The sequence below is a fragment of the Mustela nivalis genome (genome assembly GCF_964662115.1).
Source record: "Mustela nivalis genome assembly, chromosome: 6".
NCBI lineage: Eukaryota > Metazoa > Chordata > Mammalia > Carnivora > Mustelidae > Mustela > Mustela nivalis.
In genome coordinates, this window is record NC_139025.1 from 71,786,545 (window position 1) to 71,811,327 (window position 24,783).

At 55.4% G+C, this 24,783-nt stretch overlaps 2 protein-coding genes across 8 annotated transcripts; both read left to right on the forward strand.

The window, feature by feature from the left end:
• Nucleotides 1-1,267: 1,267 nt before the first annotated feature.
• On the forward strand, nt 1,268-7,703 carry RABGGTA (Rab geranylgeranyltransferase subunit alpha). 4 transcript variants are annotated; one of them, XM_082736696.1, is made up of 17 exons: nt 1,268-1,442; nt 1,761-1,818; nt 1,979-2,089; nt 2,456-2,580; nt 2,772-2,959; nt 3,204-3,407; nt 3,723-3,806; nt 3,895-3,977; nt 4,067-4,168; nt 4,269-4,374; nt 4,470-4,521; nt 4,679-4,767; nt 4,909-4,997; nt 5,091-5,207; nt 6,045-6,158; nt 6,415-6,502; nt 7,479-7,703. In XM_082736696.1, exons 2-17 carry the CDS (start codon nt 1,816-1,818, stop codon nt 7,625-7,627), a joined length of 1,704 nt encoding a protein of 567 aa, XP_082592822.1. In that variant the 5' UTR covers nt 1,268-1,442; nt 1,761-1,815; the 3' UTR covers nt 7,628-7,703. The 4 variants fall into 4 exon arrangements, with proteins under 4 accessions (XP_082592822.1, XP_082592825.1, XP_082592823.1 ...); XM_082736699.1 differs by having other exon boundaries at nt 1,326-1,442; nt 2,462-2,580; XM_082736697.1 differs by having other exon boundaries at nt 1,389-1,591.
• On the forward strand, nt 7,679-24,580 carry TGM1 (transglutaminase 1; the record flags this gene model as incomplete). 4 transcript variants are annotated; one of them, XM_082736692.1, is made up of 15 exons in its annotated part: nt 7,679-7,760; nt 10,883-11,179; nt 11,301-11,489; nt 12,476-12,724; nt 13,107-13,225; nt 13,330-13,437; nt 13,877-14,051; nt 14,423-14,561; nt 14,693-14,796; nt 17,217-17,305; nt 17,788-17,941; nt 18,053-18,334; nt 18,463-18,623; nt 18,982-19,118; nt 24,158-24,580. In XM_082736692.1, 15 exons carry the CDS (start codon nt 7,679-7,681, stop codon nt 24,384-24,386), a joined length of 2,514 nt encoding a protein of 837 aa, XP_082592818.1. In that variant the 3' UTR covers nt 24,387-24,580. The 4 variants fall into 4 exon arrangements, with proteins under 4 accessions (XP_082592818.1, XP_082592820.1, XP_082592819.1 ...); XM_082736694.1 differs by lacking the exon at nt 7,679-7,760 and adding an exon at nt 8,001-8,176; XM_082736693.1 differs by lacking the exon at nt 7,679-7,760 and adding an exon at nt 8,503-10,173.
• Nucleotides 24,581-24,783: the final 203 nt, after the last annotated feature.

A 24,783-nucleotide genomic window follows, 5' to 3' on the forward strand; every position in this document is an offset into this window, starting at 1 on the left:
GCCCCGATAGTGGGCATTTTATATACATTTCCAGGACCTGAGAAAGATGTGGAAGGAATATAAAGAATTTAAAGAAATATAAAGAAATACTTTCTTAAATGTGAGCTATAAACGCATGCCACAGGGACACACACTTCTCACAAATACATCATTTATGCTCACTCATGCATACACACTCACTGGCCATCTTGAACCCCAAGAAGGCTCACCAAGAAACCTTCCTGAGCTGGTCCAGGAGCCATAGAAGGCTTTTAGGCAGAGACGTGACATGATCAAAACTGAATTTTTAGTAAAGTTGATCCAGAAGCACAGACGATGAACTCATAATGCACAGGACAGAGTGGAGATAAGGGAACATTGAAAGGACTTTCAACAATCAAGGAAGAAAGGAATTTAATTTTTTGTGCAATGGGAATGGAGAGAGTATTTAAGAGCTACTAAGGAAAAGTGAGATGAGAATAGTGCCATTCTCTACAATAGGATGCATAAAGCCGAAGGTTTAAGAATGGATGGGATGTGGTATCTTTTTAGTTTTGGGGATTCAGATGTCTCTGGAACACCCAGGTCATATCCAATAGACTTTTGAATATGTGTGTGTGTGTGTGTGTGTGTGTGTGTGTATACATATATTCCCCGGCCCCCCAGCTCAAATATATGTGTTTTTCAGTTCATTTTTACAGCTCACAAGACATCTGGGCTGGAGACACGAGTTTGAGTGTTACCAGCTCACAAGTAGTAATTAAAACCATGAATGTGGATGAAATCACCTAGAGAAAGTGTGGGGCCAGAAATCTGTGGGTCCAGGAGAGAGTTCTGGGGAGTTCCAACTCCAAGCAGAAGCCTTGGATTTGTGAATCTTCTTCCAGGAATAGTGTGTGATGTGAAAGGGGGTGAGGAAAGGGCCCTGTAGATCACTAACATTTAGGGGAGAAGAAGGTGAACAGATGAGAAGAGAGGGGCAAAGGCGCAGAAGCCAGGAAAGGTTATCAAGCGGAAGGAAGTCGGTGCATCAAAGCTACTACGGTCAGTGGAGATAACGACAGGAGACTCCACTCCACCCATAAGATGTGGCAACTAGGAGGTGTCCCTCGCAAGTAGAGTGAGTGAGGTCAGTGGGATGGTGACTGCGTGAGTCCCCGGCTGTTGAAAACACTACAGTTTGAGCAGCTGACTGAAATTGCAACCCCCACGGCTTTCACGCGCAGCACACCGTCGCGCATGCGCACTCATAGGCACCAGAGGGCTAATTACAGTGACTTGGCCTTTCGGGAGAGGATCGGCGCACGCGCCTCCCGAGCCCGCCTACTCCGCCGCCGGCCCCTCCCCAGGCCTGCAGAGGGCGCTGCGTCTCGGCGAGACGGAGCGTGGCGCCGCTCTACCCTGCGCCCGGGCTCGGTGGCGGGCGCCGCAGCTCACAGTGCCCACGCCTCCCCTCAGCGCAGGTGGGTCCGCCCGCGGGGGGGCGGGAGTGTCTGGGATCCGTGGGGTGGGCAGGTAGCGGTAGTCTCCGGGCGCGGAGTGGTCTCCATTCTTACGTGCCCCGGCTTGGGTCCGGCCCCGGAGAGGATCGGCTGTGGGCGAGGCGACACGGGTACGAGTCCCGGTCTGGGTGGGCGCCTTCTCTAGGACTAGCGCCGCTTGTCTCAAGACCCTTTCACGTCCCGGGGGTCTCCGCCAAGACTCCCGTGCGGCTTCCGGGGACGCGCTGGGGGCGGGGCTACTGGGGGCGGGGCTCCCCTGATTGACGCTTCTTTCCCCAGGTTTCTCGGTCTTCCACTGGACCCCCTCCCCTGTCCTGAGCCCTGAGCTGGCACCATGGTGAGACCTTTGAGTCAAGCCCCTCACCTCCGCATGCCCGTGGCCCTCGTGGCTTTGCCTCCGTTGCCTTCTATAAACCTGGGGCTCCGCAGTCGGGGGAGTTCGGTGGGTTTGCTCCTGCAAGGCAGCCTGCACCCTTCCAACTCCCCCATCCCTGTAGCACGGGCGCCTGAAGGTGAAGACATCGGAAGAGCAGGCGGAGGCCAAAAGGCTAGAGCGGGAGCAGAAGCTGAAGCTATACCAGTCAGCCACCCAGACGGTCTTCCAGAAGGTGGGGCCCTCAGAGGTAGCCCATTCTCCAGGTGGCCCTCTTACTATATCACAGAGACCAAGAGCTGGGCCTTAGTGTCAGACTGCTTGGATCCATATTTGCATTCCATCACTTAACAAGCTGTGTGACCTTGGGCAAGTTACTGAATCCCTTTAAGTTTCAGTTTGCTCTTCCATAAAATGGGCCTTACTGCATAAGGTTGTTGTGAACATTCAACCAGAGGATACCCATAAACCCTGAAGCTCTCAGCATGGTACCTATTGTGTAGCGTGGGGTTTACAGAATTTTCAGTAGCTCTGCTTATCTTATTTAGCCTTGCAGTGGGAGACTGATAATGATATCTGACCCTGCTACCTATCTTCTAAGCGCCAGGCTGGTGAGCTGGATGAATCAGTGCTGGAACTGACAAGCCAGATTCTGGGAGCCAACCCCGACTTTGCCACCCTCTGGAACTGTCGTCGTGAGGTGCTTCAGCAGCTGGAGGCCCAAAAGTGCGTAGGAGTTCAGGGCCCCAGGAAGCTGGCCCTGGCCTTGTCCTGCCTGAGTCCAGGCATAAAGGAAGAATGGGGCAGCCAGGGACATAGGTAGAGGGGAGCTGAGGGCTGGGTGTAGAAAGTGAAGGGCGAGCTGAGCTGAGGTTTCGTGTTGGAGGGCCCTGAGTCCCATTTCCCTCTGAGTTCAGGTCCCCTGAGGAGTTGGCAGCTCTGGTGAAGACAGAACTGGGCTTCCTGGAAAGCTGCCTGCGGGTGAACCCCAAGTCCTATGGTACCTGGCACCACCGCTGCTGGCTGCTCAGCCGCCTGCCAGAGCCCAACTGGGCCCGGGAACTGGAGTTATGTGCCCGCTTCCTCGAGGTCGATGAGCGGAACTGTACGTGCCTGCCTGCCGATTGTGCCCCACGCCCTGGGTCCCTGGGGCCTCAGTAAGGCCCAGGGTTGGGAGGGATGGCTAGGACAGGCCCACAGAGCTGATGGCAAAAGGGGTAAAGGAGCCAAACGCATCCCCCATAGAGCACACATATGTGTTTCTGAGGGCTTCCACGGGAACTCCAGGGATTCTAGCTGTGCGGCTCCCCTTGCCCTACTTCTTTGATGTGCTGTCTCTCCTCCGTTAGTTCACTGCTGGGACTACCGGCGCTTTGTGGCCACACAGGCAGCTGTGCCCCCTGCAGAGGAGCTAGCCTTCACCGACAGCCTCATCACCCGAAACTTCTCCAACTACTCCTCCTGGCATTACCGCTCCTGTCTCTTGCCCCAGCTGCACCCCCAGCCAGACTCTGGATCCCAGGGACGCCTCCCCGAGGATGTGCTCCTCAAAGGTCAGCAGGGTCAGAGATGCTGGGCAAGACTCTGTGGTGTTGCCTTTCCAGCCCTGTTCCCGAACCCTGTTCCTGAACCTGCTCCTTGGGCTCATTGAGCCCTTACTTTGTGCCTGGCTTTGGGGGCACCTAAGAGTCAACCCCTGGCTACAGCGGACTCGAGTGTCCAGTGGGAAAGATGCAGCCATTGTGTAGGGCCAACAGATGAATGGAACCAAGAGGTGGCGGTACTCCAGGGCGAGGGTGGGATGCTGGGATGGCCAGGGGCCCCCTCAGGGTCCTGGCCATAGCCCATGCCTCCTTGGCCCCTTGCAGAACTGGAGCTGGTACAGAATGCCTTCTTCACTGACCCAAATGATCAGAGCGCCTGGTTCTATCACCGCTGGCTCCTGGGACGAGGTGAGCAGGGGGGAAAGAGGCTGGGCATTTTGGGCTTGGAAGGAATGGAAGAGGATTTAAGGAGACCTGAGGGTGTGTCTCCCCCCAGCTGACCCTCAGGATGCCCTGCGCTGCCTGCATGTGAGCCGAGATGAGGCCTGTCTGACTGTCTCCTTCTCTCGGCCCATCCTAGTGAGTCCTGCAGCTTTTGCCGGAGAGCATCATGGATGTGGGCCTGGTGCCATTGAGGCTGACGGGTCTGTCTTTGTCCCCTGGGCCAGGTGGGGTCTGGGACAGAGACCTTGCTGCTCATGGTGGACGAGTCACCCCTGGCTGTGGAGTGGAGGACCCCAGATGGCAGGACCCGGCCCAGCCACGTCTGGGTATCCCAGGACAGTGGGACAGAGTAGGGGGCTGGGGCGGGGATGGAGTGGGACAGAGAAGTGGTGAGGCTCAAGCATTTCCTTAACCCGGTGCTTCCAGCTCTGTGACTTGCCCGCTGCCTCCCTCAATGACCAGTTGCCCCAGCATACATTTCGTGTCATTTGGACAGCAGGCGATGCCCAAAAGGAGTGTGTGCTTTTAAAAGGTGACACAACCTCTACCTCTCCCCCTCGAGGCAGCACTTTCATCCCTCTCCTGCCCTCATGGTGGTCCCCTTCTACTACCCATTCTTGTTTGCAGGCCGCCAGGAGGGCTGGTGCCGGGACTCAGCCACTGATGAGCAGCTCTTCAGGTGATGGCAGGGAAGCACCCGGACCAGGAGAGGGGCTATGGACTCTGGGCACCTGGGGTGGGAGGCTGGGCTTGGGCAGATGGTCTCACACTAGATACTGGGGACAACTGGCGCCCCGAGTAGACGTCATCCCCTCCCCTGCCCTGTGTATCCTCAGGTGTGAGCTGTCGGTGGAGAAGTCCACGGTGCTCCAGTCTGAACTTGAGTCCTGTAAGGAGTTGCAGGAGCTGGAGCCGGAGAATAAATGTGAGGCCCCATTCCCTGACATCCTGCTCTTCTGAGGAGGCCCTTTTCCAGGAGGGCCTCTCGGGAAGAGCAGGAAGGGTCTCCAGATGGGAGTAGAGAAGGTTCTAGGAGAGACAGACCTTTTCCTCACCCTCTCCTTAGGGTGTCTGCTCACCATCATTTTGCTGATGCGGGCACTGGACCCCCTACTATATGAGAAGGAGACACTGCAGTATTTCCAGACCCTCAAGGCAAGTCAGGCCATGGGAGCAGGGATCAGGGAGGCCCGGAGGGCAGCAGGAAGACAGCTGATGGGCCTTCCTTGCCATCCCCCTCCTTGCCAGGCTGTGGACCCGATGCGGGCCGCATACCTGGACGACCTGCGCAGCAAGTTCCTGGTGGAGAACAGCGTGCTCAAGATGGAGTACGCCGAGGTGCGCGTGCTGCACCTGGGTCATAAGGTATGGCTGCTTTGGGCGCCTCCCAGGGCCCACCCTTCCTTCCTCGCGACCTGGCCAGCTTCTGTGTCCACTCCATGCACTTGAGCGGAGATGCTCTGGCCTCCCTGTGCCCCTGGCTTTGGCCTCAACAGGTGCCTTTCCGGATGTTCTACCTAACCAAGGTTGACTCCATCTTCCTTCCAACCTAGTCTTCTTTCTGGCCTTGCTTTCTGTCACTTGCCCCCATCTTTCTGGTCACCCAGTCTCCAGTCCTGAGTCACCAGGGCCACCTTGTGCCATCCCTTCCCCAGGGCCAGTCACATCTTCATTCCTCCCCACAGTGAGCCCTCACCCACACCCGCTCACTCCGATGCTTCTCTCCCTGGGACAGGCCCCTAAGCCTAAGGCCTGGGTCATTTCCAGAGAGGTCTGACAAACTTCCCAGACTATGTTTTCTGTCTTTGTGGTCCTTCCCAGTCAGTCTTCCCAACACAGCAGTTCGTCACGTCACTGCCGCCCACCTCTGCTGCCACCACACTGATCCCCCAGACTCAGCAGGCCCACTCCTGCCAGTATCGGTGCTTTCCCCAGCGTACTCCTCCACCGCCCCCCCGTGCCTGCCCCCCACTCCAAGCCGCCTACGCCCCTCCACCCACCCGCCTCCCAATCCCAGCACTCCCTGTCTATCCCTTGTCCTTGATGTGGACTGCTTGGTGTTTTAAGGTAAGCTTGTCACATGTTCTGTTCCTGTCCTCGGCCATGGTCCCCAAGGCCCTGTGTGGGGCACAGAGGGTAAGTGCCTCATGAGCCATGGCTACAGACCCTCCCCCAAGTCTCACTGGATATACCCCTCCTCAGGATCTGACGGTACTCTGCCATCTGGAGCAGCTGCTCTTGGTCACTCACCTGGACCTGTCACACAATCGTCTACGAGCCCTGCCCCCCGCCCTGGCTGCCCTGCGCTGCCTTGAGGTAAAGATTTGCTCCGTCACTGTCCCAGGTGGCCCTTTTCCCTTCCCCCTCAGAGGTCTGCGCACCCCACAAAGAGGTGTCCAGATCCTCCCAGCCCCTACTGATGACCCCTTGCCTTCTCTGCCTCTGTCACCTAGCCTGACCCTAGAAGCCTTCCCTGTACTGTAAGCTGATCACCCAACCTCCCTACTTGATTGCCCCAGTCCCATGCTGCCAGCTGCCCTGCCTCGACTTCTCTGCCCTCCCTGCTCCTCAGGTCCTGCAGGCCAATGATAATACTATAGAGTCCCTGGATGGTGTTGCCAACCTGCCCCGGCTGCGGGAGCTCTCCCTGTGTAACAACCGTATCCTTCCTCCTGGGTGCCTTTTGGGCAGCGGGTGGGGTGAGGTGCCACACTGGGAAGGGACACACAGCAAGTATGTGGGGAGTCGGGGGGCCAGTTGTGGCAGTGCGGGCTAAGGAGAGAGGATAGCCTGAGGCCATACAGGCCTCATTGCCCTGCACTGGTGGTTTCGCGGGGCGGAAGTGACTCTCAAGCCACAGTTCAAAGACCACTAGCCTGTAGGTGTTCTTGGGTACCACATGATATTTTAAAAACCTGAAACTTTTGTATTTAAAAAACCTAGAATTCTGGTTCTACTTAAAAATGGGAGATTAGGGACTCCTGGCTGGCTTAGCAGTAGAGTATATGACTCTTAATCTCAGGGTTGTGAGTTCAAGCCCCATGCTGGGTGTGGAGCCTACTTTAAAAAAAAAAAAAAAAAAGGAAGTTAAAGCAGCCTTTGGCCTGCATTTCCACTCAGCCAGCCTTGGGCATTTTCTTTCTTTCTTTTTTTTTTTTTAATATTTTATTTATTTGACAGAGAGAAATCACAATTAGGCAGAGAGGCAGGAAGAGAGAGAGGAGGAAGCAGGCTCCCTGTGGAGCAGAGAGCCTGATGCGGGGCTCGATCCCAGGACCCTGAGATCATGACCTGAGCCGAAGGCAGAGGCTTTAACCCACTGAGCCACCCAGGCGCCCCGTCTTGGGCATTTTCGAGTGGAGATATGGGTACTCCTGGAACCAGAACTAACTTTGTCCTTGGCTATAGTCTGCCAGTCCTGGCACCACATCCGACCCACCGCTTGGGTTCCTGCCTGGCCCTGGGGGCAGGGGTTTGCAGTCTGGAGCCTTACTCTGTCCAGGGCCGTGTGCCAGATGCCTAGCAGCCAGACTGCCAAGCAGCAGCCCCTGTTCTGGTGGGAAAACCGGGATGGTTATGCAGGATCACATGGGTCTGGGAGAACCGGCCACGCTTTCCTTGACTCTCCTGCCCAAGGCCTCCAGCAGCCAACAGTGCTCCAGCCTCTTGTCTCCTGCCCCAAGCTGGTCCTCCTCCACCTGCAGGGCAACCCGCTATGCCAAGCAGTGGGCGCTTCTGAGCACCTGGCTGAGCTGTTGCCTTCAGTTAACAGCATCCTCACCTAGAGATCCTTCCCCCCCTCACTTGCTCTTTAACTTATTGGGACTGAATAAACAATGGAGAGGCCCCCTCGGGCTGCTACGCTGTGCCACTACTGCTATTACTCCTGCCAGCTATTCTGGACAAGAAAGGGAGAGGGTGAGGCTGTGTCAGCTTTCCCTTGTGCTTTCATCTCAGTTCTGCTGCTTCTTAACCGTGGGGAACCGAAGTCTTCGTACTGGGGCAAATCAGCAAAATCTGAGCTCACCTTCTGCTCTGGGATGGGGCAGGGATCGGGTTTGGGTTCAGGTTCTGGTCAGGGCTGGGCTGCAGAGCAGCTCCAAGTCTCCAACTAGAAGGACTCATAAAAGTTTCTCCCATGACTCCTGCCCATTCCAGAGGCCCTCCATGCCCTGGCTCATTCACCACAGCCGAGAGGGCTGGTCCCATGAGGAATGAGGGTGTCTGTGCCACCCTCTGCAACAACAGCGTCGGTCCTCATGAGGAGCATCCTGTAGTTGAAGAGCCCTTGAATATGCTAGGGCTGGCCCTCCCAAGTGCTCAGGGATGAGAAGGTGGGGCCCACTGTATTGAGGAGGAAGCTGCTGGTAGGGTGCTCCCCTGTATGCTGGGCTCGTGCGGGAGCTGTCTCTGCACCTCGGTTGGGGATTCCTGACACGTGTTCTTGCTTCCGCATTGGGACCTAGTGATGGGCAGAGCCTGGCCTCAGCTCCCAAGGTACTGAGCTGGGTGTTAGCTCCCACAGAGTCCCCCCAGATACACCCTTTGTCCTAACTTTAAAGCCCTGAGGTGCTTGGCCTTCCTGGAGGGAGGAGAGGGGAGTGGCTCAGGGGCTCAGGCACTGAGTCAAACCTGGCTAGGTGGGGAAGGAGAAACAAAAGGGAGAGAGTGTGACAAGGCATTTCCCTGGCTCCTTGGGAATCTCCTGGGGCCCACATGTGCTCACACATTTCCGGCTGCTCAGAGCCTTCCCCTCTGCCCAACAAGTTCTTAGTGGCAACCCTCAACAAAGCCCTTTGGCTGACCTGCTTGACACTTGCCTGAAATTTTGATTTTTACTTATGTGTCCCCTGAGAGTGTTGAAGGTATTTCCAGGTCTAGGGCTTGAGAACTGTGCAGGCAAAGGTCAAAGTGGGTGTGGAGGGCTCCCTGCCAGGTCTCAGAGTCTCAGTCCCTGCTCCCCGAGGCCCCTCCCTGCCTGATGCATCACCAAACTCGGCCCTTCCTCAAGTTTGCTTCCTTGTGTCATCTTGCCAACCCCATTTTCACTGTCTTCTTTCGGGGGACACATGGGCGGAGCTAGGACAACAACAGGATGGAAGGAAGAGACCTCACGAAAAGGGCCCCAACGTTCCCGAACTTTCAGGAGAGCCTCCGCAAAGATGCCTGACCTCCACTTGGCCTTAGGGTTCTCTCAGTGGCATCCCCGGTGTTCCTCCAGTGCCAGGGTGGAGTTGGGAGACACACAGGGCAGGTGCCTGGAGCCGGTTGGTCAGGATTTCTGGGAAGAATTCCAGGCTGGAGAATCCTGGACTCCAGCTGACTGGCCACCCTTCTCGGTGAGAGAAGGGGTACTCTGCATTCTAGGGAGGGGGCCTCAATTCCCACTCGAGCAGCAGAGCAAGGATCTAAGCCTTCACCAAGCCCCCAGGCTGAGGGGAGAAAACAAGGAGTTAATCCTACCCTGACCATAACCTGTCATTCCCCTCCCCAACACAATCTCAGACTTGTAGGGACACAGGAAGCTGGGGGCAGTTCGTTCATGCTGGGGTTGTGAAGCAGCTGGAGGAAGAAGGAAGGACAGATGGGTGGGGGGATCAGAGGATCTGGTAGAGCCGGCAGGTCAGGGGTTGCCTGGTGGAGCCAGTCTGAGGGCCTGGTTGCTGATGTCACCAGTCTGCAGCTAAGGAGCCCGGGACCTCCCTGGGCAGGACCAGGACCAGGCCCATGGGCCAGTTTCACAGGGCTGAGCCTGGCCTGGGCCATACCAGATCAGAGCCTGGCAGCAGGGGGCCTGTGAGAGTGGAGCAGAGGCAGGCCACCTGAGCTTGGGAACAGGGGTCCCCTGCATAGGGGCCAGGGTGGAAGGGGCACCTTGCCCCATTGCCCTCGGGCTCTCACCCAGGAGAGGGTGCCGCTTCTGCCCCAGTCTGGCAGGAATTAGCCTGGAGTGGCGTCCCTCAGTGGGGCAGTCTCACCAAAGCCTTCCACTTTCACCTCAGCTTTGAGTCCTGGCAGACCCCAGCCCCACCCCGCATCATCTCATTGCCACAGTTCCTGGAAAGGGGAAAGGAGACAAGGGGATGAGGCCAGCTCTCATTTCCTGCCCCTACCTGGAGACAGTCCCTGGAGGCTGGGCCTCTGCAGGGTGTGTGGGGGGGGGAATGGAGCAATCAGGCTTCCCCTTCTCCACAGCTTGGCCCCGCCCTCCCCCCCTCATAAACCACATACCCGCCCGCCCCACACCTTGCACTCACCCCGTCCCAGCAGTTCCGACCTGTCCCAGCCCGGCCGCGGCACTCAGCGCTGCTGTCGCCAACACCGCAGCCAGGTGAGGCTCCATCGGGGACTGCGGTGCTGAGCCTGGGGACCTGGATCAGGCCGGAATGGGGCGCGGCCCAGCCAGAGCCTGCCAGCCCGGCTCAGGCTGCCCCAACTCAGAGGCTCTGCGCCCTGGGGACCGCGGGCTCCCGCACCTGCAGCGCCCTGCCACCCCCACAGCTCTGTGCGGGTGTTTGACCCAACGTGGGGAATGCCAAGAACCCCAAGTCCTACGGCTCACTGCCTGTCTTCTGCAGTGAGCCTCTGCTAAGGAATGGGGGTGGGGGTTCTCTGCTTAGAATGAGTCCTAGAGGCAGGTGGCTCATGGACCTCTAAACTGAGTAACTGGCAGGTGGAGGGAGCGGGTCCCAGGGTTGGTCTGTGTACTGGGTCCTGAGGCTGTGACAAGTGTCCACTCCTTTCTGGGATGAATTTTTGAGGGCAGGTTTCTTAACGTGGAGTCTGGTTTGGTGGGTGTCACTGGAGGTGAAAGGGAGAAGATTTCTCTGCAACGTGGTTGTTTTCTTTAGGTGAATCTGAGCAGCCTTTGGGGAGGGTCCCTGGTTGGGTTTGGGGGAGTCGCTGGGGCAAGATCAGATCATCTCAGCTGGATGGGACTGAGCTCTCCAGACGGAGGACTTCTGTGTGTGTTAACTGGGGTATTCTAAGTACAGGAGGTCTGAGTGGGTGATCGTAGCCTCCGTGCCTCTTCCACACAGGCATGACAGATGGTCCTCGGTCAGATGTGGGCCGCTGGGGTGGGAACCCCTGGCAACCCCCAACCACACCTTCTCCGGAGCCAGAGCCAGAGCCAGACAGAATGTCTCGCCGAGGAGGCCGTTCCTTCTGGGCTCGCTGCTGTCCCTGCTGCTCCTGCCGAAATGGGACAGATGAGCCCTACGGAGGCCGAGGGTCTCGCTCTGGAAGTCGAAGACCTGACTCCCGGGGCTCAGGTTCCCGCCGACCTGGCTCCCGGACCGGCGATGTGAACGCCGCTGGAGATGGCACCATCCGAGGTGAGGCCCTCCTGTCCACTTTCTCTGTGAGCTGAAAAGCCTTAATGGGGGCCTGGGAGGCCTAGGATGGAGGCCTGGGCTTCCCACAGGGCTTCGCTGACCCAGAGCCATGGCCTTGCAGAGGGCATGCTGGTGGTGACCGGTGTGGATCTGCTGAGTGCACGGTCAGACCAGAACCGCCGAGAGCACCACACAGACGAGTTTGAGTACGATGAGCTGATTATACGCCGTGGACAGCCTTTCCACGTGGTCCTCCACTTTTCTCGGCCCTATGAGTCCTCTGATCATGTCGCCCTGGAGCTGCTTATCGGTCAGTGGGGCCTGCAGCGGGAGGACAAAAGCCCTAGTGTTGGGGGTGCAGGGGTGCTAGCTATCAGGGCCTCCCAGCTCTGGTATTAAGGTCAGAGGGACATCTTCAAGCTCCTCCCTCACCCCACTCCTCACCTCTGCCACGTAAGCCAGGGGCAAGCATGGGAGTATGTTTCAGGGAGGGTCCTGGTGTCCCATTTTCCTAAGCTCAGACTCTGAGCCTCCAGGGGCATCTGTCTCCAATACTTTCTCTTCAGGTGCTTCTTTCAACTTCTTCCTCATCGTGGCTGCCTCTGTGTGTCTTTCTTTCTGTGTCTTCTGTCCTTCCCCAGGGTGTGGCTGGCTCCCTCCTCTCTGTCCAGCTCTGTCTCTCTCTTTCTCCGTCCCCGTGGCCCAGGGCAGGTGCCTCCCTCACCGCGTTGCTTGGTGGCCGTTGACTGCCCAGGCTGGTGATTATGCTGCTGCCGGGGGCGGGCGACTCCTCATACCCTTTGATTAGAGCCCAGCCTTGCCCACCCCAGCCTCTAATTTCCCAAGTACCCCCACCACTGCCACCAGGGATGCTCCAGGCTCTGGAAGCTGCAGCCCCACAGAGTAGGCAGGGTTCCTTTAGAATCTGGGCTGCCCTTCCACAGGGGCTCAGGGCATCTGGACCCAGTCAGGGCAGCCCTGCTTCTCCAGCATAGCCACTGAGACAGGCCAGGTAGAGGGTGATGGTGGCCTGGTCTCTTCTACCCAGCTCTGAGTTCAGTGTCAGGGGAACAGGTTTGGGATGTTGGACTGGGGCTCTGCCCTGGCATGTGGGCCAGCATCGGGTGGGGACAGAGCTGCTCTCAGAGACTGTCACAGACTAAGGTGATGGCCCAACTCAGGGACACACACACGCATGCTGGCTCATACACATTCTGGGTGGGGCTGGGAGAAATCTAAGGCTCTATCTCCCCTCAGAGAAGCCTCATCAGCTAACTGCTGCTTCCTCTACTCCAGGAAACAACCCCGAGGTGGGGAAGGGCACGCACGTGATCATCCCGGTGGGCAAGGGGAGCAATGGAGGCTGGAAAGCCCAGGTGACCAAGGCCAGTGGGCAGAATCTGAACCTCCGGGTCCACACCTCCCCCAACGCCATCATCGGCAAGTTTCAGTTCACCATCCGCACACGCTGCGAGGCTGGCGAGTTCCAGTTGCCCTTTGACCCCAGCAATGAGATCTATATCCTCTTCAATCCCTGGTGCCCAGGTGAGCCTGCTGGAATCAGGAGCAGGGCATGGACAGGAAGGAGGACCAGTCAGTTTCCCTTCTTAGAATCCTAGACAAGGTCCCTGGCACTAGGAGAAGCCAGCCTCCTGTTGTCCAGGTGAGGTGACCGAGGTCCAGCGTGGAAAGGTGACAGCCCAAGGTCATGCTGCCTTGCCTCTGCTGGTGAACAGCTCTGGTTACAGCTGCCTTCCTCCCACCATCTCTGTCACGCTCCCTCTATCCTTCCTGGGAGAGAAGTGCTGTCAGGCTAGCAGTGTTCTCACTCCTCTGTGGACAGTAGTTCTGCAGAATGGGCCCAGGGGCAGGTGGGGCCCAGGGAGAGGGCCAGAGGGGACCAGGTATGTGTGTTTTGGGGACACAGAGGACATCGTGTACGTGGACCATGAGGATTGGCGACAAGAGTATGTGCTTAATGAGTCTGGGAGAATCTACTATGGAACTGAAGCCCAGATTGGTGAGCGGACCTGGAACTATGGACAGGTATGGCTGGCCATGGCCGCATGTGCCTGGGGGAGAAAGAGGCCAGTGGGGTAGGGTGAAGGAGTGGGTGACCTAGGCGTCACCTCTGCCCTCCCTCCCTCCAGTTTGATCATGGAGTGCTGGATGCCTGCCTGTACATCCTGGACCGGCGGGGAATGCCATATGGAGGCCGTGGGGACCCTGTCAGTGTCTCCCGGGTCATCTCTGCCATGGTGAGCACCCTCATGTCTCTGAGTGTTATTATGTGTCCGCTTCCTGCCCTCTCCGTCCAACGCTGCTGCCCTTTCTGATTTCTCCAGGAACTCGGCCCTATCCTGCCCTTGCAAAGGATATTGTGGAAGGGGTCTTACTACCTCTCTTTCCTTCTTCCCTGGCCCCACCCCACTCTTCCTGGCTTCAGTCCCAGCTCTTGTGGAATGTAGGGCCAAACCCAAAACTTGGCACACCCAGGATTCCCATTACAGTGTCAGATCTGGCAGCGGTTGTGGGGGGGACCTGTTGATTTTGGGAGGGGTGGGCAGGGCTCAGGCTGTTGGCTAGATCCCAAGGCATTTATGGGTAAGGGGTGGGGGCAGGGGCAGGGCTGGGGACTACATGGAAGGTCCCAGACATCTCCCTCCACGCACACCCACTCCATTCTGTCCTGGGCAGGTAAACTCCTTGGACGACAACGGGGTCCTGATTGGAAACTGGTCTGGTGATTACTCTCGAGGCACCAACCCTTCAGCCTGGGTTGGCAGCGTGGAGATCCTACTCAGCTACCTACGCACTGGCTATTCTGTCCCCTATGGCCAGTGCTGGGTCTTCGCCGGCGTGACCACCACAGGTAGTGGAGGGCCTGGGCCAGGAGCTGCCTGGGCCATGTGTGAAAGAGGGAGGGAAACCAGAGCCCCACCCAGTGGTGGCTCTAGTGCAGGGACAAGTGGGGGGGATGGATGGTAGGCTGACCTTAATTATCATTAATTAGTGTTAACTACTTAGAGAGGCCTAGAGGAAAGGAGGGAGAAGAGCCAGGCAGAGACAAGTCAGGCAGGTAGCCTGGCTTCCCTTGACCCCCAACGCTCCCTGGCCCCAAGACCTCCAGACCCCTGACACCATTTGGCAACCCCAGTGACCCTTGTCACCCTGTTGTTCCTCACCTTGCCCACCACCCCCACCCTGTCTGGGCCCTGAACCCTAACCCTGGCTCCTCCACAGTGCTGCGTTGCCTGGGCCTGGCTACCCGCACTGTCACCAACTTCAACTCAGCACACGACACAGACACATCTCTCACCATGGACATCTACTTTGATGAGAACATGAAGCCCCTGGAGCACCTGAACCACGATTCTGTTTGGTGAGGCTGGGGCTGGGCCTGGGTTGCTTATTCCTGCCAAGGGATGGTGACCACGATCTGGACTTTGAGGGGACAGTGGGGAGGCCCTGAACAGGCTGCTTAGACCCAGCCCACCCTTCATGTCCATCCAGGAACTTCCACGTGTGGAACGACTGCTGGATGAAGAGGCCAGATTTGCCGTCGGGCTTTGATGGGTGGCAGGTGGTGGACGCTACGCCCCAGGAGACCAGCAGCGGTGAGGCGGGGCCCTGCTTGGCCCCTGTGTCCCACCTTGGCCCCATCCCCATCTCCCAGCCTGGGTGACAGACCCCGAGTGTCAGGGCCAGTCTGGGCCATGCCCTTAAAGGGCTAGGCCCTTTAACCCCCATGTTTTTTTAAATGGGCTTACCAACAGAATCGCCGCCTGGCCTTTAGTCGATCGTTGCCTTTCTGTGTAACCATCTGTTTGCTTAGATTTCCTTTGTTTATGATTTCTTATGATTTATATATTCAGATGGCTCACAAATCAAAAGACTCAAGAGAGTTCAGTAAGAGGTTTCCCTTGCAAATACACCCACTCTTCTCATTTGCTTTTTTACTCATACATCTCGGAGATAATTAATTGAAGGGCTCTTTTATTTAAATATATATATTTAAAGTTAAAAAGGTCATTATAATAAGTAGTACATGCCCGGAAGGTGGAGTGGGGGAGTCTAGAATTGAATAACACAAAATGTAAAAGTTTCCTAATTCTCTCTCGGGATGTTTTTGTTTTGTCTTCAGTAAATGTCTAGCTCCCAGCCCAAATCTGACCCATCAGACATCTCAGGGATAGATGGATACAAGAATCTATATTTTTGAAAGTTTGAAAGTTCCCCTGCTGATGCTGGAGATCAGCTGGGTTGGAGACCACCTCAAGCTCTTGTGGGACACATGGCAGTGGTAGCCCAGAGAGGTCAAGTGACTTTCTCTAGGGCACAGAGCAGTAGGTCAGCAGCAGAGCCTCTCCTATCCCTGACTCCTCCCTTCACACATTCTCACTTTCACCAAGTTCCCCTCTTGTCTGTTCTGTTGTACATTTTGAGGTGTATGTATGGTACAGAGTAAAACCAGAGTTCAGACAGGTTTGAAGAAGAAAATAGTCCTCATAACCCAAACCTCAGAGACCATCACTGATGTCCTCACCTACTGATTTCCTTTTCCCCAGCACACACATTTCTGCCAAAACTAGACCTGCTGTACACTGTGTTCTCAAACAGCCCTCCCTTCCTACCTTAACATTCCAGGGCTAGGCAGCCAGGCCTCCCGCATCTTGTTGCCTTCTTCCCCATATCTCCCTTCTTCACCCCATGTCAGATGGCATTTGCCTAGCCTACATTCCTTCTATCTGGCCAGATCCCTCCCTCTCAGTCATCTCTAAGAATGGTGCTCCCTGACTCCTGCAACCCAATGATGCCCACCAGGACAGCCTGGCCCAGGACCCTGGGAGAGCTGAGTTCCCGTCCCCACTCTGGGGAACATTGGGGTGCAGAGCCTGCAGGGGTTCTGAGACCAGACAGACCCAGGCTTGATTCTAGCTTGATCACTTCTCAGGTCACCTTGGGCAAGTTGCTTGCACCTTTGCACTTTGGTGTTTCTATAATATGGGGAATATATATATATATATATATATATATATATATATACTAGATAGGGTTGTTGGGGGAATTCAATGAGGTCATCATACATTCGAGAGAGTAGCAGCAGCATGCCTGGAGCATAGCAGCTTTTCTGTCAATATCTGTTCCTTCCTTTCTCTGATCTGATTGTCTTGTCAGACCCTGATATCTGTTTGGCCTCCCTGGGCCTGTTTCCTCATCTGTTAAAGGAAACCATAGTGCTGGTGTTTTCTAAAATTCTTTTCTTTGTGTCTTTCTTTTCTTTTCTTTTTAAGATTTCATTTATTTGAGAGAGAGAAGAGAAAGCACAAGCTGGGGAGCAGCAGAGGGAGAGGGAGAAACAGACTCCATGCTGAGCAGGGAACCCGATGTGGGGCTCGATCCCAGGACCCTGGGGTCATGACCTGAGCTGAAGGCAGACACTTAACAGACTGAGCCACCCAGGCACCCCTCTAAGATTCTTCTCTGTTGAATGGCCCTCACTTCCTATTTTGTGTCCTCTGTGCCAAGCTTCTTCCTTGTCAGTCCATCTCCACCAGAAATCTCCCCTGAGCATGCTGAGAACAGACTCTATTTCCCACCAGCTCCCTTTCCACCTCCCCAAAGAGAGGACACACTGCAGGCTCCAGAGCTGAGGGTTTGTTCTGGATCTTCCTGGAAGGGTGGCTCTTTTCCCAGCCAGCAGGCAGAGCCACAATGGGCTCTGGGTTTGTCTTGATGCAGGATGGGGGTCCTAACCTCTGGGGTCACAGACAGCCACCATCCAGCTTCAGCCAGTGGAGGAAGGATGTGCCAAGGATTTGGTTGTCAGGGCAGACTTGTCCCACATTTGGCCTCGCCCTGGTTGACTGAGGCCAAATGGAACCGAACTCTTCTTTGTGTTCCTTCCCTGGGTTTCACCAGGTGGCAGGTGACCCTGAGGCAGTGGGCAATGGGCCCGGTTGGGTGGGCCTCTCCTGAGGATCAGAGGGTTTCCTCAGCCTCCTTTGATCCCCCCCTTTTTGTTCTGCTCCCCTAGGCATCTTCTGCTGTGGGCCCTGCTCTGTGGAGTCCATCAAGAATGGCCTGGTCTACATGAAGTATGATACACCCTTCATTTTTGCCGAGGTGAGGGCTCTGCTCCAGGTCCTTCTGAGGCAGTCTGGTGGGACGAGAGCACTGGTATCGGGTCTGAGTTCTCTGGTCCTGACTTCACCGCTGACAGAGTAGCTGTGTGACCTTGGGCAAGTCATTCGTTCTAGAGTCTAGGTTTCTTCCACTGTGAAAGGGTGATAATCATGGCTGCTGTGCTTCCTGTGCTCAGGATCAAAAGAAATAATGAGTATGAAACTGCTTTATAAGTCATAAAGCCAGTGGATGAGCGTAAGGGATTACTGTTATTAATGCCAAATGTACTACACGGAGCCTCCCAGCTTCTCGTCTCCGCCTTCGTCTGGCTCAGCTTGGAAAGTCTCCCAGTTCAACTGTGCAAGGAAGTTCCTGACCTTTGGATCTAGCCCTCCCTGCAGCTGGGGGTCAGGCCCACCCTCAGACGCTCAGGCTTGCTCCATCCTGGCTCATCGCCCCCCACCACTCCCTTCCTCTGACAGGTCAACAGTGACAAAGTTTACTGGCAGCGACAGGACGATGGCAGCTTCAAGATCGTGTATGTAGAGGAGAAGGCCATTGGCACACTCATCATCACAAAGGCCATCGGATCCAACATGCGGGACGATGTCACCCACATGTATAAACACCCAGAAGGTACCAGTCCTCCGGCCTGCTTGGCTCTGGCCCATCCCTGGGGTTCCCACTGAGCACCTGCCCACTCCAGCAGCAGCCACAACCTCACCCCAACCCTCGACCCCCACCCAGGCTCAGAAGCAGAGCGGAGGGCAGTGGAGACAGCAGCCGCACATGGCAGCAAACCCAACGTGTACTCCAGCCGCGACTCGGCAGAGGATGTGGCCATGCAGGTGGAGGCCCAGGACGCAGTGATGGGGCAGGACCTGGCAGTCTCCGTGGTGCTGAGCAATCGCGGCGGCAGTCCCCGCACCGTGAAGCTGCACCTTTACCTCTCGGTCACCTTCTACACCGGGGTCACAGGGCCTGTGTTCAAGGAGAGCAAGAAGGAAGTGGTGCTGGCGCCAGGGGCCTGTAAGAGCCCCTTCCCCAGCCCTGCCCCATGGGCGGCCGGGAACCCTGGGGCTGTGGGCCCAGGAACCCCCTCCGGAGGATGTGTCTGGGTAAGAAGGCCCCCGTGACACCTTGCGTCTTCTCCACAGCGGACCATGTGTCCATGCCTGTGGCCTACAAGGAATACAGGCCCCACCTTGTAGACCAGGGCTCCATGCTGCTCAACGTCTCGGGCCACGTCAAGGAGAGTGGCCAGGTGCTGGCCAAGCAGCATACCTTCCGTCTGCGTACCCCAGACCTCTCCCTCACAGTGAGTGTGGCTTGCTGGGTGCCCCGGGTATGCGTGGGGGTGGGGTGCTGGGAGAAGGTGGAGGGGAAGGGGGCGAGGGCAAGAAGCTGGGAGAGGGCTGGCCTGGCGAGCAGTTCCAGGAGAAGGAGATTGGAGGCTGGCTTTGGGCCTTTGGGCCTCCATGTCCTCATAGGTAAAATCAGATCTCATATTCCTGATTGGAGTTTCTTCTCTGGCTTTTGCGGAGCCCTGTTTCTCCCCAGGGTGGAAGTGTGGGACTTGGGGAGATGTTGATGCAGAGTTTTCTTTCTGGTGGAGTGATGGTTCCACTGTATCTGGCCGGGCTCTCTGACATGGAGGGGGCTTCTTCTTCTCCTAGTTATTGGGGGCAGCTGTGGTTGGCCAGGAGTGCGAAGTACAGATTGTCTTCAGGAACCCCCTGCCTGTCACCCTCACCAACGTCGTCTTCCGGCTTGAGGGCTCTGGCCTACAGAGACCCAAGATCCTCAATGTGGGGTGAGTCTGGCCTCTCCCCAACCCTGCCCTTTTCTGCCATGGGTCCCACGCTGCTTCCTCTCTTGGTCAGGACAATAGTCAGCCAGAACCCAGTACAGCAGTCTGGAGCCAGCCAGCAATGTCTCCTGACTCAGTTCAGGGCCAGGAGCAGTTAAGAAGACCTGGCATGTGCCTAGTGCCAGGCTGGTCCTTCCCTGCGGTCTCCCTGGGGAGCCGGCACTTCCCTTAGGAGTCATTAGCAGCTCATCACTGCCACATGCCCAGCGCTCAGGAACCCACTGGGCACTTCAGGGTCGTTATCTCATTCGAAGACCACAAAAACCCTGTAAGGTACATTCGAGCTCATCATATGATTAAAAGCAAAGCCTTGGGATCCTGAAGACTTAGGTTCAAGTCCCAACTCCAACACTCACTGGCTCTGTGCCCTGGAGCAGGTGACTTATCTCCTTGAAGCCTATTTTCTCACCTGGAAAGTGGGCATGACAACACTCTGGGTTCCGAGGGAGGTTCAGAGAGCTAGGTGAGATAAGCACGTAAAGCATTTAGTTTGGCCTTGGCCCAGCATGAGTCTCTGTTGGTTGTTCTTATTTTGATTATGGCCACTGTTGGCCCCGCTTTACCACAGGGAAGCTGGCTGCCATGCCATAAGGGGCAGACGGCACACTTGACAGGCAGGCTCACAACCCCCTTGCTGCCTTTGCATCATGAGGGCGGAGCAGCAGTTCCCAAGATGAGGGCCCTGTGCCTCAGGCCCCCCATCAGTCTCCCTGGGCCTCAGCCCTGGCCAGGCGAGCCTCTGTACCCAGTGTGGTGACAAAATGCTTGTGTCCCTGGGCCTGTGCTGTCATCTCTGACATAGATGTGCACACGTTGCGATATCCCTCCCCAGAATAGCGCAGAGGGAAAGCAGAGAAGGCCAGAGGCTGACCTTTAAGATCAGACTTCTGAGGACAGGGGCAGGTGTTTCCCTCTTTTGACAAAGAGTGCCTGAGGGAAAGGGGTGGCCCCTGTGGAGGAGTGGGATGAGGGAAGCAGGGGGTCCCTGCCTGCCCTGCCCACTCCTTCTCCTGACACACAGCAGGCTCTGCTCGGTGGTGGCCGCTCACTTTTGCCAACAGGCCAAAGCTGAATAGTTGCTATCCTGATCTTTGCCCCAGCCTTGACCCTTGGTGATGTGATATGCCACAGAAGAGTGCTTTCCCCCATTCACCCTACGTGGGTCCCTGTCACCTTAGAGAGTACAGCTTGGGACTCCCGGGTAGCTCACCGTGTAGACATCTCTCACCTACAGATGATGGAGAGCGGTTCCCAGAGCTGGACTCCCCTCAGCACCTCCACCAGACCTTAGATTCTTGCCCCCAAACTGGGAGTAAAGAGGGGACCCCTGTGCTGAGCATGAGGGGATCCATCTCCTCTCTTTAGCTGTGAGGCTTGTATGAGCCTCCCCCAAGCCCTGCCTTTAAAGGCCCCAGTCCGTGCCCCACACCCCCAAACAAGAGGTTTGGATGATGGTTTCTCAAGGTAGGTTCTCCTTAGACATTCTTTGGCTCCTCGCTACTTTGAGCCCAGGCTGGGGTCTACAGAACAATTGAGAACTCTGAGGGGAAGTGCCTGGGCTGGTGGTTCAGATATATTAGATTCCAAGTTGGGTGTTACTCTGCTCTCATTGGCACATCAAAGGCTGTGGGATGGAAACCCCATTAAGCCTAAGGTGTGCCTCCCAGCGGGGCGACTGTCCACTTAGTAAACATTCCAGACTTACTCCTCCAGATGGCTGTTGTCAGGGCCAAACCAGTCACCAGGGGAGGCTGGAAGTCTGTTCCAAGCCCTTCTGGGGAATTTCCCCCACAGTCTGAGTCATAGTCTCTAGAATGTCCTTAGGGTGGCCTTCTGGGACAGTTTTGACTTTGGGGAAACAGCCTGAGGCTATTTAGAGCTAAGATTAATTAATAAGGCAGATAGATGATCAAGATGGGTGGGGATGCCCTCTTCCATCAGAAATGAAGCTTGGCTGTAAAGGAGGAATGGGATGCCGGGGCAGGGGCTGGGGGTTGGAGGGCGAGACAGAGAGAGACACTAGACTGGGTGCACTTGATGGACCTGTGGTTTTCAGTGGCTCAGACGAAAAGTCTGAGAGGAGTTTTTAGAAATGTTTCAAATCTTGGCAACATGGTTGAACAAGTACGTAATTGCAGGACAGTGCTCATTTGGATGTCTCATTTCTGGTGTCCCTGTCAGAGAGTTGGTTTCATTACCTGCACTCAGTTTCAGGCACATTCCAGCTGTAGCAGCTGATGTACCCCACTTAAACTCACAGATGTAGGTGTATCGGGGTCGCAGCTGACACCAAGGTCAGGGCTGGAAGAGATCTTGATGTTGCTGGCTGGAAGCTGGAAAGCGGCTTCTCCTAGGAAATATGTTACAAATAAAGCCTGTATTCTGAAATAGTACAGTTCAGTTCTAGTGTAAATTAAGTAGAGTGTTTTTTAAAAATTTGTATTTATTCGACAGAGAGAGAGCACAAGTAGGGGGAGCAGGAGAGGGAGAAGCAGGGTCCCTACTGGCTGGATCCTAGGACCCTGGGGTCATGACCTGAGCCATAGGCAGATGCTTAACTGACTGAGCTGCCCAGGCACACCTGGAATTTTATTTTGTTTTTTATTTTTTATTTTTTTTTTAAGATTTTATTTATTTATTTGACAGACAGAGATCCAAGTAGGCAGAAAGGCAGGCAGAGAGAGAGGGGGAAGCAGGCTCCCTGCTGAGCAGAGAGCCTGATCGGGGCTCGATCCCAGGACCCTGAGATCATGACCTGAGCTAAAGGCAGAGGCTTTAACCCACTGAGCCACCCAGGCACCCCGCACACCTGGAATTTTAAAGGCTGGTCTGAGCCTAAACAACTTGACTCTTGTATCTATGGAAAAGTCGGCAGAAGTTACAAATACAAATTTGTAGCCAGCCACAGTATAGCCTATCTGTTATGTTGTAGACTTCATGTCTAATTATATATATATATATACTTTTTTTTTTTAAGATTTTATTTATTCATTTGACAGACAGAGATCACAAGTATGCAGAGAGGCAGGCAGAGAGAGAGAAGGAAGCAGGCTCCCTGCTGAGCAGAAAGCCGGATGTGGGGCTCAATCCCAGGACCTTGGGATCATGACCTGAGCCGAAAGCAGAGGCTTGAACCCACTGAGCTACCCAGGTGCCCCTCTAATTATATATTTTGATAAGAAGTCTAGAAATTTGGTCTTTAACTTAACAGATGGACTGTACATACTACATGCCTGCCACTTCTTCCCTCCTTTGTGGAGCTTAGAGGCACCTACAAGACTATCTGATCCCACCCCCTTATTTTGCATTTCACTCCCATTTTGCAGACCAGAAAGTGAGAATCAGAGAAGTTTCATGACTTATCATAAACCACACAGCTAACAGCAGTAGCAGAAAGAGTACAAAGTGGTCCAGGGAAGCCCTTTGGAAGCAGGCTCCAAGCTAGATGTTTTGTCCCAAGGAGAGCGCATCTTTGAAGTTGTGGTACCAGCTCATTCCCTGGGAGGACTGAGGTGTCTGCCCAGAGTTGGGCCAGAGAAGAGATCCCCAGGGCAGGCTTAGTTTGACTAGGGGGCCAGAAGCAAGGGTTCAGGCAGAGGCAGGAAAGGACGGATGCTAAGAGGCATGTGCCAGCAGGATGGGGATGCAGTCATGTTCAGTGTGTAAAGCGCACACCTGGGCTGCTGGGGGAGCTCAGAGCAGGACAAGGCTTATTTCCCTGAGGGCAGGAGGTGCTCAAGGGAGCCTTCACTGAGAGTGTGGTATGAGCAGGGCCTGGAGCCAGCCCAGGAGCAGAGCGTGAAAACAGCATGAGTTCAGGGAGGGGAAGGAGCTGACTCTCTGGGCTGGTGGGCAGGAGGAATGGTGGAATGGTGGGGGATGATGAGGCCATGCAGGCAGGGCTGAGTCAGAGGGAGCCTGTGTGTCGGGTTAGGGAGCTTCAGTTTCATCCCATAAGTGCTGAGGAAGCCCAACCCGCAAAGGGTCAGCTCACCTCTGAGTTAACAGAGACCAGAGTGGAAAAGTAAGATAGGACCTAGGCAGCAAGAAGGCCAGTTAGAAGGCTGGTGAAATTGTGACTTCCAGAGGGATGGCCTGGGACTAAATAGCTAGATATCCATGAGGAAGGGAGAAAATGAAGACACTAGTAAGTGTGTGCATACCCACTCATGTATGTCTCTCTCTCTTTCTCACACACACACACATGCACACACACACACAAGTGTGTGTCACTTTAAAAGATACCAGTTGTCTGTTCTTGGGAAGAACTATCCTTTTTCTCTGAGATAGCGTCCGTCCAATGTTTTGAGATAATTTTCTTCCACTTCCTTTCTTGGCAAAACTGAAATTATTTGGCAGTACTGTACTAAGCCCCCAAATCTCATTTTTTTTAAAGATTTTATTTATTTGAAAAAAAAGTTTATTTATTTGAGAGAGAGTGTGTGCCCACACACACACACAAGCAGGGGGCGGGGCAGAAGAAGAGGGAGAAGCAGACTCCCTGCTGAGCAGGAGGGTGGGGAACTAGGCAAGATCTGCGGCTTGATCCCAGGACACCAGGAACATGACCTGAACCAAAGGCAGATGCTTAACTGACTGAGCCACCTTGGCACCCCCAAAGTCTGGGTTTAACTTTCTTCAGTCCTGGAAACCCCAGATGAGATAGGTATGGATGGTTATGGTTAGGGCCCAAGCACTGGTGGTGGAGAGGTAGGGGAGACAAGATAGCTATTTCTGTACAGGTCTTTGTGGGAGTGCAGAGGGAGGAGTTTTGGGAGGACCAGAAAATTCCCAGCTTAGGCAGCTGGGAGGCCACTGACTTGACTATGTAGAGGCAAAGGCCAGGAGGCCTTGGGGTTCAGGCTTTGTCCTGGCCATGGGTGTAGGGGTTCCAGCTGAGCCCAGAAATGCCTGAAGGGTTCTACTTCCTGCTCCTTCCTTCCTGGCTGCCACATCACCAATGACCCTGTCTCTGTCCGCAGGGACATTGGGGGCAATGAGACAGTGACATTGCACCAGAAGTTCGTGCCTGTGCGACCAGGACCCCGCCAGCTCATCGCCAGCTTGGACAGCCCACAGCTCTCCCAGGTGCACGGTGTCATCCAAGTGGACGTGGCTCCGGCCCCTAGGGGTGGGGGCGTCTTTGCAGATGCTGGAGGTGACAGTCACTCAGGGGAGACCATCCCTATGGCATCTCGGGGTGGGGCTTAGCCCCTGGCCAGGAGTGATGGGACTGGAGTCAGATGAGCAAGGACATTGCCTCAAGTCAGGGGCCTACTGCAGAGCTGCTCCCCAGAGGCCCAGGAGGGGAGGCTGGGGCATCTGGGGAGGAAGCCATTCTTTACTTGCACAGGACAGCACAGATGCTAATAAACTATTTTTTAATGAACTGTTTTTAAGGAAAATGTTCTGTCCATTTGTGAATTCATGCCAGGCCAAGGAGTGTGGACTCACAGTCTGTCCCAGGGATGCATGGGGCATTTCTGGTGCTGTTGGGTCAGAGAAGGCTGGCCGGTGGGTCAGCAATGGGACCAGCTCAGCAGCTCTTGAGATAGGGCTGCTTAGCACCAGGACAACCTTGAGTGTTGACCCACCCCCCAACCCCAGG